Below are 19852 nucleotides of genomic sequence, written 5' to 3'. Positions count from 1 at the left end.
CTATTTTCTTTTTAGGGGAAGGGGAACCCTTAACAGCAAGATATGTCAGCTCCCAACGAGTATCTAAAAAAATGCACATGTATATAACAGTTTATGTATGTTTGCTTCTGATTCAAATCAATATAATTTTCTTAAAAAAAATGGTGTTTTTTTTACCACAAGTAGGCGCTAAATAATACAAACTGTCCCTTTAAATAAAAATACTTTTCTTTTCTGTAATTTCCGTGGACTGAGTGGAGTTGATAAACAGCGCCCTCCGGCGGCGGTTTCTCGGTCATTAACCAACCACACGCACACGGACCCTGAGCGATGCCAATGAGCAAAATGAAACAAATGGTATTATTCTCTGCAATCGAACATTGTTTGCATGGCACAAACATCCGAGTGTTTCTAAAATGGCGCTTGCTCTTCATAAAAACAAGCTTTGTTGATGTTGCCTGGCAGGAAGGCAAAATCCTCGCCAGTTCTCTCCATTTAACTCCAATTATTTACTCCGATGAGAGTTTGTCAACAGCAGAGAGAAAACACATTTGTACTCACTTGGAACAAAAGCCATTGTATTTTGAAACTCTGCTTATTGGATAACGTTGGTTTTGCTTATTTCAAAGAAAAGGGGGCTTAAACTCAATTGACTTGGGGTCTTTGGTACCTAGGATCCGGGTGAGGTTGGGCCAAATGAGGTTTTCCACAAAAACAGCCCTGATAAAAAGGTTCCACTGTTCTTAAAGGGACAGTGTGTTATATTGGTGCAAACAAAAATGAGTCCAAGGAAGACTACAAACTACGGAGACTGAAAGTGATCAAAAAGCACCCCTTTTCTTTACATTTTTGCCTAGCCTTTCTCAAAGAAATACAAAAGCGGGGGGAAATACGTTATATAAAGAAATTAATAAAATAGGGAGGAAGAAATCATAAAAAGAGTGTCAAAACTGAAAAACAAGAGTAAAAATAAAAGATGGGGAAAAGAAAGTTTAAAAAAAAAAAGGAAATGGGAGAAAAAGACAGAAAGAAGACAAAAATGAAAGAAAATGCCAACCCAGAAGTAGGTATTATTTCGCTACATTTCATAACTTAAAGTCTAAATAAACAAAGCAATTATGTAAAATAATAAATCATGCATTGTGATTTCTGTATTTTTCTTTTTAGTTTATCTCTTTCTCAGTGGACATGCCCCTACGATGAAATTTTTTCTTTATCGTTCTGTGAATCGGTCTTTCTGGTCCTTTTTCTCGTCTCCCCTTCTCTGTCTGTTTTTCTCTTTCTGTCTTGTTCTTTCCCTCTTTTGTTCTCCCTGTGTAGTTCTCTTCCTTGTTTTCCCTTTCTCCCTCTTGAATATATTATTCTGGCCCCTGTGAGTATTTTTCCTATTATGTGGCCCCCGGGCTCAAATGAATTCGACACCCCCCTGCTTTAAACGAAAGGTTTTGCAATTGAGCGAGGCGTAACTAACTAAGAACGATTTATAGTATTTGCCAGCACTGTTAAAATCGATATATACATATTTTCACCACTTGGGGGCGCTAAATTACACACCCCATCCCTTTTATTGAATATCACGGTTGTGCAATTCGGGTTAAGCATGGAAAAAAGTAATACAGACCCTCTCACACTTCACTGATTGGAATAAAAGGATGACATTTTTCATGGAGTCATAATCACTTTATTCATGTAAATTTCATAAAAAATGGATTTCTTTACATAATACACAGTCTACAGTCTCAACAAATACACTTTTCAGTTGCATCAAATGCATACACTAATAAAAAGAAATGTAATTTACAAAAACAAGCCATTGTGCATTCACTCAGTGCTTTCTTTGAGATTTGGTCCCGATACTTAAAAAGCGTGAAAATAATACTAAACAATAACATACACACATTAAATACAAAGTCTGAGGAATATGGTGACGATACATGAATTATGCGATACAAATTGATAAAAGGTATGATGTTGATGTCACCAGCAGCACGATTGGAAAAGACTTGAAGGTAGGAATTCAAAAACCAGCTTCTTTTAAGATAAACGGAGAGCGTGTCGCCCCCCAGCCAACCCCCATATTGCACGAATATTGATTTATACTGGCCCTTTTTCGGTATCGTTCACACAAAATGGACTGAAACGCAAAACAGAGAAAAGGGGGCGGAGTCCTGGAAAAAGAGGAGGGGTTTCAACATTCAACTCCGTCCGATAAAAAGTACTTTGAAAGGGGGGGCAAACGTGATTGTTTTTGTAAAAACGACCAAAATTTGATTTGTTTTTTCCCTGAAAAATTAACATGATCGAATCAATTTCCCAGACAAACATTTGTGCTCTCCAAAAAAACAAAGAATATGACCGTTTCTAGTTCTCAAACCCCCCATCCTTTCCAAAATAAGACAAATACTATTCCTCATTCCTAGAACAAATATCTAAAAACAATTTATTTTGATTGTCTCGAAAGAAAACGAACAAAATACTCTTTTTGAAGACTTTTTGGTTTACACTAAAGAGAAATTTGTGCTTTTCGTTGATTAAATGAACCTCAAATGGACAAAATGCAGTGTTGCTATGGAAACCATAGAGTAGATTACAGATTACAAAAGGTGAGTCGTTCAAAGAATATTCAGAAACCACTGTTTAGGAGTATTATTTGGATATAAACCCTTAAAATCCTGTGTGTAACAGCAATAAGCAGTGATATCATATATATATATATATATATATATATATATATATATACACACACACAAAACCGTATACAGTATATATATTAGACATTGGCTGCAATAATACATTTTGTAGTACATTGAAAACGGTTTAAACAAAGATTTACAGCATCTGGTTAGCAGCTTCAGTCCAGCAGCTGACTTTGAGGCAATGTTTTTAGCTAAGGGATTAATGCTACAAATTCTAACAGTTTGCTACCCTCCTTGGTTCTATATTTTGATAGTGGTTTTGATTTTTCAGATAGGAAAAGACATAACAAAGAGTGCGAGTGGTGGAGGTTAAAAAAAATGGTTTTTTGGGGGGATATATTTAAGGTTTTCTGCTTTTTTGTGTGTGCTAAATTAGCATCCCTGCCACACGTGCCCTGCACGCCCTTTTTGGTCTCATATCTCACAAAAATATATATATATAGAAAACTATGAGACAGTTTTAAATATTTTTCTAACAATTTTAATGTCAGTCTTACCTTCCTCATTCATGTTTGAATACGCTGTTTGCAATAAGTTTGTTTAGCTAATTATTTAAAAGCAGCTACTAAAAAATATTTTTTACATAATTGCAAGTCAACGGTTTCCCAGTCATGTGAATTAACAACTGCTAGCATCCAATTGGAGATGTTCAGCTAACTGTTTGGATGCAACCAGTAGAACAAGACTTTGTTGAATGTCCGTCTTTTTGTGAGCCAAAATAATAATCTGCTAAGATAGTAAAAATACACCATTTTGAGTGTATTTTTCCTTTAGCACTTATATTGCAATACGCGGAAATTAGCACTGTTAGCGGGTATCATCACATTTGAGCCGTTTTGCTTAAACATTTTGGAATGGTGTTTTGGTTTTAACTCTCTTGCCTTGCTATCAATTAGCAGTTAGCATTAAATTTTAGATTTGTTGTCAGTTAAGATAACTCAGTGTAGTGTTTTAAATTAGTAGCCACGTTAATTTGGATTTTAGCTTCATATGCCAATGTGGGAGCTGTTAGCATTTGTTGATTATTTTGGGGGACATAATGAAGACAGGAACTAAAGAAATGGAGTTACATGGCATACATAAGCACGTCTTACAGAGAGAATTGACGACTGTTTGCTAACCGTTTGCTGCCAAATAGCTGTGATGCGTCAAATCATAACGAGCTATCAGAAGCATTTAGGCTAGTATTTTGCCAACTCAGGAAAACATGTTCTGTGGATCACTTCCATCCCATCAAATTTTTTTTTAGCAACGGATTCAGGATGTGTCATACAGCTTCTTTTCTATTTTCAATAGACATTTGGAAAAGTGGATATATATATATAGCGCTTTCATGGCTTGGCTAACCGTTCAGACGCGGCTAGCTAGCTTTTCTTCAGGTCCGCCATTCGTTCCTTCCCCCGCTCTCTTGGCAAGCGTCACAATTGACTGAGGAATAAGGTGATATGCGCTAGCAATGAGTTTCAAATCATATTGTGCTATTAGAAGAATTTAGGCTAGTATTTTGCTAACTCTGGACACAGTAAAACATGTTCTGTGTATCACTTAAATCCCACATCTCACTAAGCATTTAAAATGGAAAAATAATTGGCATGCAGTTACAGTAGTTTTAATGAGGGACTTTGGATTCACCATGCACCTTTTTAAAATTTGGTTGCTATAGAGAATTGGAAAAGTGGACGTACATAGGGATTTCATGGCTTGGCTAACCGTTGGGACGCAGCCAGCTAGCTTTTCTCCACGTCTGCCGTTCGTTTGGTCTCCCGTCGTCCCGGCTTTTGATTGCGCCGGCGATCGCAAGCGTCACAATCGACTGAGGAATCCGGTGAATTTCCTGCTGGCTCTCAGGGGGGGACAGGGCTTGTTTTTCCTGTTGCTGGGAGCCAATTTGTTTTGCTTTTCCTCTTGCCCTCTTTAAACTTCCTGTCTGGAAGCGCCGCTTTAATAGACCGACAGCGGAGGTGAGCGTCACATGCTATCCTTTAGGAGCCGCCGACAATGCGGACAGCGCTATTGCATCGATTCCGGGCTGGTGTGTCAAAGATGACGAGTTTGAAAGTTTTTTTTTTTTTTTTAAATGGACGGGGCTTAAAAAAACGTAATTGACTTTAAAGGGGCAGGCGATTGCAGATGGCATTTGCGCTGGCGGTGGTGGAGGTCCATCAGCCAAATCTCACGCCATGCTGCTGGTGGGGGTGCTCTGGGTGCTTCCGATGCTAGCGTTAGCGCTACTGTTCTCCGAGGCGGAAGGGTTGGATGAGACGGGCTGCTGTTTGGCCCCAGAACAGGGACAGCCGGAAGACAGGGACGAGGCCATGTCCAGTCCACTCGGGTAACCTGAGCAAGGCAAAACCACGTTGTTACCGTCAGTGTATGCTGAATTTTTTGGGGGAAAGTTATACCGAGCTACTCTTTGTCATGTCAACAGGGTTTGAACACTTTTTTCATAGCCAAATTTAAGCACTTTTTAAACATTGTTTAAGCAATTTTCAAGCAATTTTTCAATTTCCCTGGTACCATTAATAAAAAATAAAAAAAAATCCTGTGTGAATCATGTATTTTGCAGTTCCACAAATATATCTGCAATTTACATAGGCACTATACTAACCTTGTGCATCTTTAGACACATACTTTTCTAGAGCAAATCGCAAATATATTTGTGGATCTGAAAAATATGGTGTGTAAATATTTTTTTTAGACAAATATCTCTCCATATAGGTGTTGGGTTAAATGATGGCAATAAGTAACCTAGATTTTCAGTTGCAGGAATTTCTTTCCATTACAAATAGCACTGGGAAACGCTACCTTATTTTTTTGCACGGCACAGAATTTCCTGATCGACACGCAATCCCTGCACTTACACACCTTTCATAGTGCCCTGTTTAGGGGGCGATGACGCGTCATAGGACAATGCCATACAAACTGATGACAGCTGCTGTTCCACAACGGAAGAAGAAATACAACGGCAAAGGGAAGCCACCAGAGGAGAAATGCCGGGGTCATTTCGGAGCAGACTACTTTTATGTTTCATAATTTAATGCGTGGTAAATTGATTCCGACTGCCGAGAAACAGCACAATAATTTCAAGCACATCACCCAAAATTCAAACATTTTTGAAACCTTGAAAACACGACATTAAAATTCAACAATCGTCAAGGATTTCAATCATCCGTACGTAACCTGGTTATTACTGTAGCAGAATGCTAAAATTGTGTTAAAAAGTTTACTGAGCTACTGTTTGCTAGGCATTTGAAAACCTTTAAGGATCACTATGGCATCTGAATAAAAGGGGAAATCCTATGACTCATTTCGAAAGGAGAATGATTTTTGAGAGAATGACAAAAAAAAAAATCAAGAAATTATTTCTATTATATTAATTTTGTAATGGACTTTTAAAAAATATTTTTCCGTAAAATGAATTATACACTGTTGTTCAAAACCCCCAAAAATCTCCTAAACCATATTATATTTTAAAATGTTATGATTTTTCCAAGAATGATCCCAACAGTGGAAAAAACGAAATGTTTTTTTTAAATTCTCATTTCCGTCTAAACTGTACGAAAAAGTAAAAAGAGGGGTCTTAAAGAGGGTGACGTGAGGGTTAAATTAGACACAAAATGTTATTTTTTTAATTATAAAATACAACTTCTATGATTTGTTTTTAATTATTAATAAGAAAAATAATAAAGACGATTAATATTATATTTTAATCATTAGCACATTGGTGATTTTGTCAATCTACAATGGGTTTTGTATTTTAAAATATAAACCCTCGCAAGAACTTTTTGGTAAATACATTTTTGGAAAAAAGCACCAATTTTTGGGCAGAAAATGACTTGAATATTTCTCATTTTTAAAGTACAACTCTTCTGGTAGTAAACAGACTTTTTTTTTGGTTGGATGCGAAAAGGCTACACTTCAAATTAACATGTTGCTACTATTGGTCAGATTCAGTTTTTGTGTCTTTTTTTAAACAGATACAAAATTATATTTCTGAATACAAAATATAGTTAGTATGATTTTTGTATTAATAATGATATAAAGATTATTATCATATTAACTATTAACATTGTTGTAGATGATCTTCAATCGGTTTCATATTTCAAAATATAAATGCTCCCCAAAACTTTTTGTAACACAATTTTTGAAAAACAGCAATTTTTCTACAGATTAACGTAAAGAAGTTTTAATTTTGGGTATTCAACAGATGTTTTTAGTCTTTGCTCCCTCTGAAATAAAAAAATGACTTTTCTGGTAGTGAAGATAACACATATAACACTGTAAATTGAATAAAAGGGCAACATCTAATAATCGGGAACTGTTTATTTCAGTGGTTTAAATATCTCTACAAAACGAGACGTAATATTGTATCCGACATGATGTAAAATCACTGTGGGACGGTTTGCTAAAAAAAATGAATTATTCCATTTGCTTTGATTCAGTTTTCTATTCCGTTTTGTAAGGACATTAAATATTTACAGTACTTCGTTTTTATTGTATAGTATATGGCCAAAATAGTTACAATCCCATCTAAGATATCACTTCAATTACATTCTGTGCCTTTCAAAATGGCTTCAATTTGATGCATACATACCAAACAAACCGTTCCAATTCAAACTAATTTTTTCATAAATCCCTACTCCAGGGCTCTCCAACATGGTGTCCTCGGGCACCTTAGGGACAGCTAAGGTGCCACCAGACATGTTCTGAAACTAGCTCACAGGTGCTGGGTCATTATGATTTTATAGTAAAATGTCTAGTTAACCTCACTTCCAATAAATAACCAGCTAACAAAAATACAACGGAATAATAATAACAAGATAAGTTGGTATACAAGGGATCCCAAGAGCCAAGAAGAAATCAGCAGGTTCAAGAGCATTCTCCATTTGTGCCCTGGTGCTGTGTGTTGCTCTGGCCTCTGTTGTTCGATCTGCAACCTAAGTGGAAGTGTATAAATCTAGGCTTAAAACACGCTTATATTCTATAGCTTGTGAATGTGTTGATCTCAGAAAGCTGTCAACAGGACATTCAGTTATTACCTATATTTCAGGATGATGATGATGTCCGTGTGCTGTTTATTCTTCTGTTTTTCCTTGCCTTCATGTAGGTTTTATATAAATTGATGGTGTAAAAGTAGACTATAAAGCCCTTTGAGACTTTTTGTGATTATGGGCTATACAAATAAACATGACTTATTTTACAAATGCATATTAAACTCAGTTCCGTTTCCGCTAATTAGTGACAAAAAGTAGCTCTCAGCTTGAAAAATATTGAAGACCCCTGGCCTACTCTGCTTATCCACAATTTTGTTTCATAAAACACAAGCTAACAATTCAATCCAATCAAACAAAAAGTCCTGAGGCATCTCATGAGTGGCAACTGATTAAATGGTAACCTACCAGTTTTAATTTTGATAAACCACAGCGCTCCTATTAGGAAGACTCCGATCACAAAGCCTCCAAAGGCGATGCCCAGGATGGCGGGGAGCCCGAAATCAAAGCAGGGTGTATCTGAAACACACAAATAATAAAACATAAGACATGAGGAAACTTTCAACTTCAATGACAGCACTGAACTTTTTCCGAGCATCTTGGCCTCAGTGAGTGCCCACAGCAGTCGACCATGTTGACAATCGTGGTGAACACCCTGGAGGCAAAATATGGCAGACATCATGCCAAGCTGCCAACGCCAGTTTAATTCCAGCAGCTTCAATGCAGCCGGATGGATTTGCACAACCAAAATAGACAAGTTAGACTGAATTAGTGAGAAAGCAATGCATATTCAGGCTGTCTTTGAGATGTATTGTACTTAAAAGTGCATTAAATTACCATTAATACTAGCTTCAGCGAAATGTTCACTGTCTGCTTTGTCATTTGGAGATATTTTCTTAATATTCAAAGACCCACAAAATTTGATCTATCTACCTTAATGGAAAATCTAAAAAGGATTCTTTTTTTACCCAAAAACGTAATATTTTGTCCTTTAGTTTTTATCAAAAAAAAAAGACTGTTCTTATTTTATGATAGTTAATCTTGTTTTACAATCATTCAAGAAACAAATTGTCACCAACTTTACAAAGGGATACATAAAATAAGTCAAAAGATCTACGACCTGCAAGAAGGGAAAATTTTTGCTTATTTTAAGGAAAAATTGTCATGTCTTACAAAACATAAACATAATAAATTCTAGTAAGATAAATATACTTAAAGTATGATAGATTTTTGCTAATTGGTTAATGATTTTGCTATTTGCATAGTAAAAACAACTTCTTAACCCATTGCCAAAGGATTGTATTTATTTTAAGTGTGCTAAAGATATTTGCACGTGTACGTAAATCATTTTTAACAAATAAATAATGACTAATACTTACAAATTAGCAACATTTTATTAAGCAAATAATGGAAAAGTTGGATCACAAATGCTGGCTTTGAGATAATGAACAAAACATTAAAATATGTAAGGTAAGACCGTTTTGCCTATCTTCAGTATACAAATTCTACATTTTACAAAAATAAAATAAGTAAAAAATACCTGTAAGTCTGTTTTCCTTGTTTTAAGTGTACATTTCTTTACTAGAAATATATAAAATATATTATAGAGATTGATAGACTACTATTTAAAAATATTTTTCCTTGACTGGCTAGTGGCTTGAAATGAGTATTACAAAATTTTCATATTTGGTGAAAATAACCTGGTCATCATGACAATACAACTGTTTTTTATTTCTATTTACCTAAAATACATCACAAACCGAAAAAGATGTGCCTCTGAAAAATAAAGACTTCATGTGATAGCCTCAAACTGGCCTGGGAAGAGGATCGACCCGTAAGTTGGATGAGAAAACATGGGGTGGGATTCTTTCCAGGTCAGAAGATTATGTTTTATATATTTGATTGTCTGTTTGGAGTTAGAAATGAGGATAAATATGACTTCAATGGCTTTTTTTGCAGTCCCTACGATGTTAGCAGAAGAATCACCCCAAAACAGTGCACGATCTCCAACAGTGCCTACATGTGGACAATTGCCGTGACTGCATCCAGAGAGACTCCACAGGAAAAAAATGGAAGCAAATTGGACCACGATTGACATCAGTGGTCTGGGAATTGGTCGCTCTGTCAGTTGTTGCTCTTTGGTGGCAGAGCTGCACAAACAGGAGCAGGAAACGGGAATACGTGGAAAATGATGACCAAAGAGAAGACCAACACGGTCATGCAATGTCTTTGTTTTTCACTGGGAGGATGGGGGTTTAGATGCTTAGGCCAGTTACTGCAAAACCTTTTCAGAAAAACTATTTAGATTTAAGTGAAAAGTAAACACGTTTTTTTTGGGTTTATGGGGTGAAATTCAGCTTGACAAAAACAACTACGAAAAACATTCAGAAAAAAAGTAGAAACAATAATCTTCTTGTTTTGGGAGTTCAAAGAAAAAGTACACATTTTTGTTTACCTACAAGGATTTTTCTTTTTTGAAGGGTAGGAAAAACATAAATTCAGAACATTTGCAAACACTTATTTTTACTTTGTTAATTTGAAAAAAGTAGTTGTGTTTTGAAAGATTTTTAGTAGAAATGCATTAAAAAATACAGTACAGTTACGATGAGAAAGCCCTGATAACTGTCTGGTACCAGACCTCACGGTGGCTATTCATACTGGTAAAAGCGCCCATACCATTTAAAAATACAAATATGTTTGACTAACGGCTGCTTAAAAAGATTACCGTATTTCCAGACTATAAACCCCTTAAGGCCCAAAATTGGCCAGAAATTTGAAAGTGCGCCTTGTATACCTAATATATTTGGTAATACAGATATCTTTAAGTGATACTGCATGAGGGAACTGTTATGCCTTTGAGAAACATATCGAGCGGTCTTTAAGTGCCCTCTTGTGGTTAACATGTTCATTATTTGTGGCTAAATGGAAAGAAAAGAGAAGCGCAGAACTTCTACGGCAGTACACACACTAACTTTCAAACACTCATTACAAATTCTCTGGAAATCCTATGAATTGTATTGTTATTACATGAATCAATATGTTTTTGCATAATTGATTTGTAATCATTGCACTTATCTACATTGCATTGTGCCCTGTTTAGGTATAGCATCAATTGTCCTCTTGGGCGCAACCCGTAGGGGGCTCTGAGGTTTAATAGGACAATACCACAAGGGAAGATGAAATGGCAGCGCGAAGCCACCAGAAAACAGCGCCGGACTCATTTTAAGTAGACCTGTTGAGAAACAATGCAACAATTTCAAGCATTTAGAAGCACTTCAGCCAAAATTCAAGCTCTCTTCAGTCATTGAAAAGGCAACATTATATTCGAGCAAAGTCAAGGAATTTAAGCACCCTGTTTATAATGCAAAATACAAAATAATACTAAAGCCATTCTGGTCTATGATGTAAGGAAAGAAAAAAACTACAGGTTTTCCTTCATTTAATCACCCGGCATTTCCTCGCGTGATTCTACCGCTGGAATGAGTCAAGTGTTTTTGCGTGCTTGAGTAATGGCCGTCCGATGGGTCGACAATAGCCAGAGGCCCAGCGCCCGTGTTTGGGTAGCGGCGCGGTCAAACCCCCCTGTAGAAAACACAAAGGGCCACAAAGGGCTCCGGGCCACATCCCCAGAGGGCCGTTACTTGCGATTGTGGCTGCGAGGTCAGGTTGCAGTCCTTCCTTGAGGACGAGATCCCCCCTCCAGCCTTCCTTGCTCCAGCCCACCCTCTCCATTCCGCACCCACTTGCGAGGCGGCATCCTGAGTTCACTGCTATGACAACCGCCTGCGCGCACTCAAAGAAACAATAGCTAGCTGAACTGCAGCCGGCAGTCCTGAGGACACAGAGAGAGGCCACCACTGACCATTTAGGGAGAAAAACATATGTCAACAACCCTTTCATCTGTGAGTTACCGAGAAAACATATTCCACCAGTGTTCGGTTATTCTTTCTGCAATATAAGTACTGTGGAGCATCTCTAAACACAAGAATTTCAGTATACCAGTTTCATTTGCAAACAAAATATTGCCAGCTATACGAAGGTAAATCAAGTTCACGAGCAGTCCCAAAGGCTACCATTCAAGATTGCTCGAGAACGCTACCGGCATTAGCTTGTCCTGTTTGCACATGCAAAGTACTACAGGCAAAAACAAAATTAAATGTAAAGAAAATGTGCTGTATTTTTTGCGTGTATGTTCATTCAAAGTTACATTAACCTTTATTTTAAGTGGACTGTAAGTGCTAAAGTATCATCAACAGTCTCTCGATCTCATTCCTGTCAACCTCTGCCAATTGCTCCCCTTACAACTGCAAATCCTCCTTATGAAGCATTAACAACCCTCCAAACACAACGCGGCATCTATTTACTCACAGCAAAACAGACAACATAGAATACAGCCAAACTATTAGCAATCTACGATGATATTATCACCCGCTATCAGTGACCGAGACAATATGGATTAGAGATCTAAATTTCCTCATATAAAAATTGTTATATGGCATAAAAAAAATTATTAAAAAATCGTATAAAATAATGGGAGAAGGTTTTATGTTTTCATGTTCTTTACGTGATCAGATAAATGTTTTCTAGTTTTTTGGGGTTAAATTTGATGCTTTTGGGAGGATGGTAGCAGACCAATTAGTTTTTAGTTATTTCATATGGGAAGGTTTAAAGCTATGATGAGCGCCTGCACACACTTTCAGTTTTAATTCTATGCTTATAGTCCAGTGCACCTTATTTATGAAAACTACAACAAAAAATACTTGTATATAAAAAAATATATGAATAATGTTTCTTGGAAGGTGTGCCTTCAAATCCTGTGCACATTATCGGGCGGAAAATAGGGTAATTACATGTTTTTAAAATAGAGAATCAATGGAGAAGACATATTCATTTACGAAAAAACAAGACCTAAAACCAAACTAAGGCTAGTTTTTAACATAAAACTAAAGAAAATCGAACATACAAATATTAAAAAAATATATAGACAAATAGAAATCTAAAATTAGAAATTGATTGAAATTTACCTAAAGAAATATCAGTTTTAAGTATAAAATATTTTTAAATGATTTCATACAAATAGTATAAATATGGATGATGAAAGTAAATTATTATAATAAAAATATGAAAAGGATACAAACAAAGATAAAACAATGATAATGATGCTCATAAGGCTGATATAATGAGGATAATGATGCTAATAATAGTAATGATATGATACCAATAGTAAAAAGTTATAATGATATAGATAATGGTAATCATGAAAATGATAAGAATATTAGTTATACCTGAAGTACCATTTAAGCTTTCTACAAAGTGGTCTTATTGTAAACTATGGTTTACCAAGAGAAAAAACATTTAAAAGGGCAGTGTGTATTATTTGACCACTAGCTCTATTTCATGGTGCAACCAAAAATATAAGGATGAACACAAACTACAGAGACTCAGTGTCACCAAAATGCACCATTTTTCTTGGCATTTTTTTGCTCAACCTCCCGTGAGGTTCTTCATTTTTGAGTACTTCGAGCAGCATAACAGACTATTATGTCAGCTCTCTCTAAGTAAGGCTCATGTTATATAAAATAATGCCAATTTCTCAACCTACGAGTTATTAAAGGAAAAAGAAAACTCACATTTCTAAGATCGTTCATGTGTTTTTTCAATATTGTTTATTCTTAAATGTCTTTTTTTTTTAATCACTAAGAAGCACAAAATATTACACATGTACTACAAAATAAAAACATGATAATGTTTGAGGAATGGAAACGAGAAGAGATCAAATAAAAATGTTTTCATAGAAAAATGACGAGAGAAAGGCAGTATTGCACAATTCCGCAGGTCTCTCCCACAAGTCTACAGAATGCTATAACTGTCAAGGTTGATTAAGTATAATAAGAGCAGTGAGTAAAACAAATGTTGGAGATTAAGCTGAACTCACTGAGTGTTTGTTGACAAGGCTGAGTGACCTCCAAGTTCCTTTTCACTCGTCCTCCGTCACCACATTTCTGGTGAGTGCAAAAGACAAACACTTAATTGAGTTGCTGTGCGTCCTCCATCATTCGTCACCGATACATCAGAGGTGCATTTCTCACAATAGACACGACTACAAAAGTGGAGTGGTTACCTCGCTGTAGCATAGTTTGACAGAACATTCCAGATCCCAGGTGGTGGAGCTGAGCTCCTGAAGCTGATCCAAGGAGAAGCTCAGCCGTGTACTGTTGGGGCACGAATTGGAGGAGCAGAGCTCCGGTATGAAGCGAAGCTCCTGCACCACCGGGCAGGAACCTTTGGAGCGCACCAGGCAGCTCATCACTTTGATAGTCAGGACAATATCGCCTAGCGTGTGCCCCGAAATCTGTCGAAATAAGCACCAACCAGATCAGTTTAAAACTTAACAGAAGAACTCTTATCAGAGTTTAATCAATCAGAATTCCTTCCACACGTGTCGGACAAGAACAAGAAGTTGGTTAGCCAAGTTCATCACTTTGTTTAATAAGATCCTTTGCTGGTCTGTTCATTTGATCATATATTTGTGTCATTACTGCAATGTAGAAATTGTAAGTGAAAGCGCAGTTAAAATCAGCGAGTCATTTTACTAGTAGTGGGTTTGTTAATTCATTGTCAGTGAGCTTGTCATTTCGAGGACATTTTTTATTTGTGTTTCAACTTTGCTCAGTAAGCTTGTTATTCCATTGTTTCGTTAAGCAGTAGGTTAATTATTCTTCCATTTGTTTAGTTTCTTGTTTAGTTTATTAAGGACTAAGCTTGTTGTGGGGTTGGTTTGTTTGTCATTTTAGTAGGTGAGTGTTAATTAATATGCTTGGGTTGTTAGTTAGCTCAATGGATGGGTTTAGCTTGTTTATATTATTATGTCGGATGGTAGTAAGATTCTGTCAAGTATGTTTTTCAGCTTGTTATTTCATAGATCTTTCATTTTACCAATAGCTTGTTAGTAGATTTTTAAATTAATCATCAGTTAGCTGGCCATTTCTTTAAGTTGTTTAACATATCTACTTAGTAAGCTTCTGATTTCATTGTTCCATTAAGCAGTAGGTTAAATAGCCAAAACTTCTTCAATTGTTTTCTTGTTTAGTTATAGTGACTTATTAAGGACTAAGCTGTTGGGGGGTTCGTTTGTTGTTTTATTGTGTATTTATTAAGCTGGCGGGCCGTCAGATTCTGTTTTCTCTATGTCACCAGTCACTGAAATACGTCATCCCAAATATAATTTCCAATTATATGTGGGATGATCATATGATGATAATTTCACATAAACATCACAGTCAGTCTGAAACAAGATACCCGAAAATTATAAGGACAGGATAACTCACATAAAAGTGCTGGAAAACTATACATATGACATGATTCCCCGCATATATGGTGTGGTTATATTCATTCAAGTCCAGTGAATCCAACCATGATAAATATTTAACACAAAACACAGGATAATACAGACAGAAAAAAAAAATCCGCCAAAAAGTATTCCTTAATCGTAATCAGTCTGTATGGCTCCATAACCTCCGTTTAAAAATAAACTGACTCATCAGATGACTTCAAATATAGCTGTTAGCCTCTGACCTTTTGATTGACCCCACGCTTGATCAATTTTAAGCTTTATTCTCACGGTCTGTGACAACCTATGTATTAAGAAAACGTCAGTCGTGACCGATTCAAATGTGGATTGACACATTGGTTATCCAATGAAATTCCCAACATATTTTTTTGCAATTTTACAAACTGAATTAAAATCAGAGCCAAAAAACAAGGATCAATTTTTAAGCGCAATTATTAGACAAGTGATTGACCTCTGGAAAGAGAAATCAAACATTCACAACTCTTTCAAAATGTTTAAAAATTGTGCAAAATAAAATACATCAATGCAAAGTCTCTAGGGCTGTGAACTGGTCGTCTCTAAATGAACACTCTAGGAAACTAGAACCTACCATTGGAAAAATGTGTAAAATACAATGCTTAGTTTTTCAGATCGTGATTAGCCTATACAGTGTTTTAGCAACGCCAGATCCATTAACCATGAAACAAATGACATGGAGCCACAAAGCGGGAAACAGCTACATTTGCCACTCTTATTTAAATCATTGCTGAAATCTGGCTCAATTCAAGGACAATTGATGCTTGGCAGAATTCTGCACTTCTCTGGGTGGCATCACGTCAATCAGGGCTTGCAAACCTACAACTTCATTCAGACTGTCCAGTACATGTTGTTATTCCTACCTCGGCATAGATTTTCTTGTCGCACTGCACCTTGGTATTGGGGTCCAGGGGCGAGCGATAATCAGGCAATGTGTAGAGCTGCATCAGCAGAGGCATCTGATGAGGCGCCGCCGTGGTTGACAGCACGGCCTTTGTTACCGTTTCGGTCGCTGAAGCACAGAGCAGACTGCGTTAAACAAGCATAAAATCAAATGTTGCCAGTTTTTCTTTCATGTAGAAACGAGAACTTGGGGGTGACACAGTACAGACACCCCTTGCTACTTATCGCTTCAGTCTTTCCTGGTTGACTACTATGCGAAAAAAAAAAGACTATAAAAAAACAAAAACAATGCAAGCTTCCCGCACTGAGGAATGATTTGGGCAGCCAAGATTCAAGCTGATTGGCCAGTATCTCTTGACTTGAGATATCAGATGCAAATTGGCCAATTCATATCATAGCGTCTTTCATACCATATTGTGACCGTACACCTGCACTGCATTCTTTTTGCATCTCACTGACAAGGGTTTGTGTCCCGCTCCTTATATCATGGCGCCTAGACGTTGCAAATCTCTCTCGCTCACGGTCAGTAGGCAAAGCTTTTAATCAAGGCGCACCCAGAAAAAGAAAAAATCAATGACGAATTTAAAATATGAACTGGGTGTCTCTTGCTCTCTCCTCCCACAAGATGGCACTCAACCCGAAAGTACAACACCGGGTACATACCAAAATTCAAGAATGTTGGGATTACAACAAAGACAGTGAGAATATGGCCACAGTCATCCCATGCTACAGGACTGTTTCCACTACACAGACTGGGATGCTTTAAGGGAACAGGACACTAATGATCGTGTCACACTGGACAGTTACACCTCTGCGGTGCTGGACTACATATGTTTCTGCATGGATATCGTCACATTCTGGAAACAGTTCTGACGAAGGACGATTCGAGATAAGTCAGTGGACCAACATCTGGAGCTGAAGCATGTCAACGCCTGCATCAACCAGCCGGCAGAGATGGGAAGCTGCGTCATTGCTGTCATGAACTATTTGGACTATTTTACAGGCTTAAGCCTTTTTTTGCTGTCATTTACTTTCTGGACAAATTTCAACATATTACCTATTGTTTCCTTTTACTGATGTTCACTATGTTTGTGTACTTTTACCTAATGCTATATCTATTGCACCTTAGTCATCCTGGAAGGGGGATTACCACTTGTGGTGCCCCTTCTCTAGGTTTGTAGATTTCTCTCGTGCGGAGGTTTTGAGTTGTTCATTGCCAGCATGTTGGTTTAAGATCAGGGGATGGTGTTATTGTAACCTGTGCAGTCTTTTGAGGCATTTTGTGATTAAGGGCTATACAAATAAATGTGACTTGACTTGACTTGACTCCTTCTCTCCAAGTCCACCCCAATGAAGGCCTCCCCCAAAAAATGTAAAAATTCAGATTTCCAATTGACTTATTTAAGTCAATGTATTTCTTTTTTACTGAACAAAGGTTTTTTGAACATATTTGAACATTGTCCCTTTAATTTTTAGGAATAACATTTGTAAAATATTTTCATTTTTATTTATTTTCTTAATTCAATGAATTAATGAAATTTAAATGTAAATTATCTTATATTTGTTACTGTATTTCCTGGACTATGAGTCACACCAGCCAAAATATGCGTAATTAAGAAGGAAAAAACATGTATAAGTTAAACCCGGCGTATAAGTTGTACTTTGGAGGGAAATTTATTTGATTAAAAACAGACACCAAAAACAAGCATCATCTTGAAATGTGATTTAGAAAAAAACATAAAATAGAGACCAGGATATTATAAGTTTAAAAAAAAAAAAAAAAAAAACCATGGAGAAATCTGTTTTGAACAGCATACTTACTTTGGCAAAACGCCACCTTATTTGTTTGAGCATTCGTGTCCTGATTGCTAAGAAAGGGGGGCTATACGGCAATATTGAAATGATCAACACAGGCCGAGAGCACCCTCTTGCCGTTTAAAGTGAAAATAACATATGTCCGGTAATAATGTATTAAAAACTAATGAAAAGTATCACCAGAGTATAAGTCGCAGACACACCAAAACAATGCAGACAACTGTGACTTTAGTCCAGAAAATATGGTAAAAAAAAATTCTAGTTATCGATAATCCTTTTTAAATTTTGTGACTGACAACCCCATTGCTGAATTTTAGAGTTGTTTCATACAAGGTTTCCTCCCTTGCATGTAGATGCATACAATTTTGATTGTACAGGAGCACAATCCTGACTTAATTGCATGATGTGCGCATACATTAGAATGCAAATTTAGAAACCGGGGTATATTGTAGTGAACCCCAGGTATTCTTACCTGCCGGGCTGTCTCGACCGAGCACAAGCAACAATTTTGAGCCCTCAGGCCTCATTTCTGTGTAGCTGGTAAAGGAGTCAGCTTTAAAATAATCCAGAGCCTTCTTCTGAACGTCCTCGGCCCGGTCGGTGCTCAGCTCAAACAAGGGCTGAATTCTGTGGGCTATGGCGGGCAGCACAATCTCATTGTTGGACTGATGGGGGGGCAGGAGCCAGTGAATTAGTCATGACACCTGGATAGGCGAGGTAAATAATGGAAGGTGGAAGAACCTACACAGAACTTGGTGTGCTGTGGGTTGGGAAAGGTCCACGTGGTGCCCCGGGGACCTCTCAAGAACACGCTGGACTTCTTTGTGTCGACACGAACAGACAAGTTGCTGAAAGACCCATGAAAATGAAATATTGACGCCATCTCAACTTGAGGAGACACGACACAATCCATTATTTCGTCGCCTACCGAATGTTGGCGTCCTCTGGGATATTGATGATGTGAAGCTCCGGCGTGACGTCCTCGTCTTTGGCAGCGGGACCGCGCAGCTGCTGTTTCTTTGGTTCAGGCGGTGGCGAACAGGACTTGAATGAAGACGTCAAGGGCCCGGTTTCAATCTTCATGAAGTGCTTCTCGGAAGGATCTTCGGTTTGGAGCGCGCAGGCTCGAGAACCGCCTTTTATTCCTGCACAAGTACCTTGTTTTGAATTTCATGTGTGCTTATAGACAATTCAACAGAATAAAACATGCATTTCTTCGTACTCTCCGTAATCCCATATAAAAGAAGATAATAATGCTTGCTTTTTGATTGACAGGCAGAAGGGTATTATTCATTTGGTCTGATTGCCATATTTTATGAGAAACACCTCAAGCAGTGTTGTGTGTGATACCCGGCGGATATAGCTTCCATATTTCCGGACTATAAAGCCCTCAGGAGTATAAGTCGCACCAGCCAAAAAATGCATTATCAAAACATATAAGTTGCACCTTGAGTATAAATCACATTTCGGGGGAAATGTAATTCATAAAAGCACCAAAAACATACATGTCATCTTGAAATGCACTTTAAAATAATAAAATAGAGAACACACTATACCAGGGGTCGGGAACCTTTTTGACTCAAAGAGCCATAAAAGCAAAAAATATTAATTTTATTTTGGGAAAGAGCCACACCATATATTATGAGACAAATTTACTAAATTGCTAAACCGGCGCCCCAGACAAAAGCTTAGTCTTCAGCACATTTATTTTTGATGATTTGATAAAAAATATGAAAAGAGAATAATGCCAGAGCCCCTGTCCCAAATTCAACAAACAGACCACTTTAAACTTGTCTCTTTCTTGCAATTACTCAAGATCGGTTAAACTCCTTTTGACCTTTTTTTTCATACATATTGGTTTCAAAACCAGATGCAAGCATTTATTTTGTAAAAACGTCACAACATTCTGAGAATAGGGAGCCTTATGTGCTTACCTTTGGCGAGAGATGGGAGGGAATGCTTGTACTTTTTGCATAGCTCCACCCATCCCTCCCACTCACCCAATCAAATGACTAAGTTCTCTTCCGGTGTTTTGGCGTATTTACAGTTCTGTGGATTCATCATAAAGTATCTAAACACTGAACACAGATTATATAGTGAAC

The 19852-nt window shown here is 37.2% G+C and overlaps 1 protein-coding gene across 1 annotated transcript in view; it reads right to left on the bottom strand.

Moving 5' to 3' along the window:
* Window positions 1–1643: 1643 nt before the first annotated feature.
* Window positions 1644–19852, bottom strand: part of eng (endoglin) — a 72863-nt gene continuing 54654 nt past the window's right edge. The window contains exons 6-13 of the mRNA XM_088319645.1: window positions 18679–18895; window positions 18496–18598; window positions 18223–18415; window positions 15896–16044; window positions 13788–14018; window positions 13602–13668; window positions 8075–8185; window positions 1644–5012 (exon numbers count right to left, since the gene is read on the bottom strand). Of these exons, the coding sequence (XP_088175771.1) occupies window positions 4849–5012; window positions 8075–8185; window positions 13602–13668; window positions 13788–14018; window positions 15896–16044; window positions 18223–18415; window positions 18496–18598; window positions 18679–18895 (1235 nt within the window). The 3' untranslated portion in view covers window positions 1644–4848. The remainder of the gene's footprint in view (window positions 5013–8074; window positions 8186–13601; window positions 13669–13787; window positions 14019–15895; window positions 16045–18222; window positions 18416–18495; window positions 18599–18678; window positions 18896–19852) is intronic.

The sequence above is a fragment of the Urocampus carinirostris genome, chromosome 16 (assembly GCF_059441175.1).
Source record: "Urocampus carinirostris isolate Australia breed hairy pipefish chromosome 16, RoL_Ucar_1.0, whole genome shotgun sequence".
Taxonomy (NCBI): Eukaryota; Metazoa; Chordata; class Actinopteri; order Syngnathiformes; family Syngnathidae; genus Urocampus; species Urocampus carinirostris.
The sequence above is the reverse complement of the archived record's forward strand: the minus strand, read 5'-3'. Positions and strand labels throughout refer to the sequence as shown.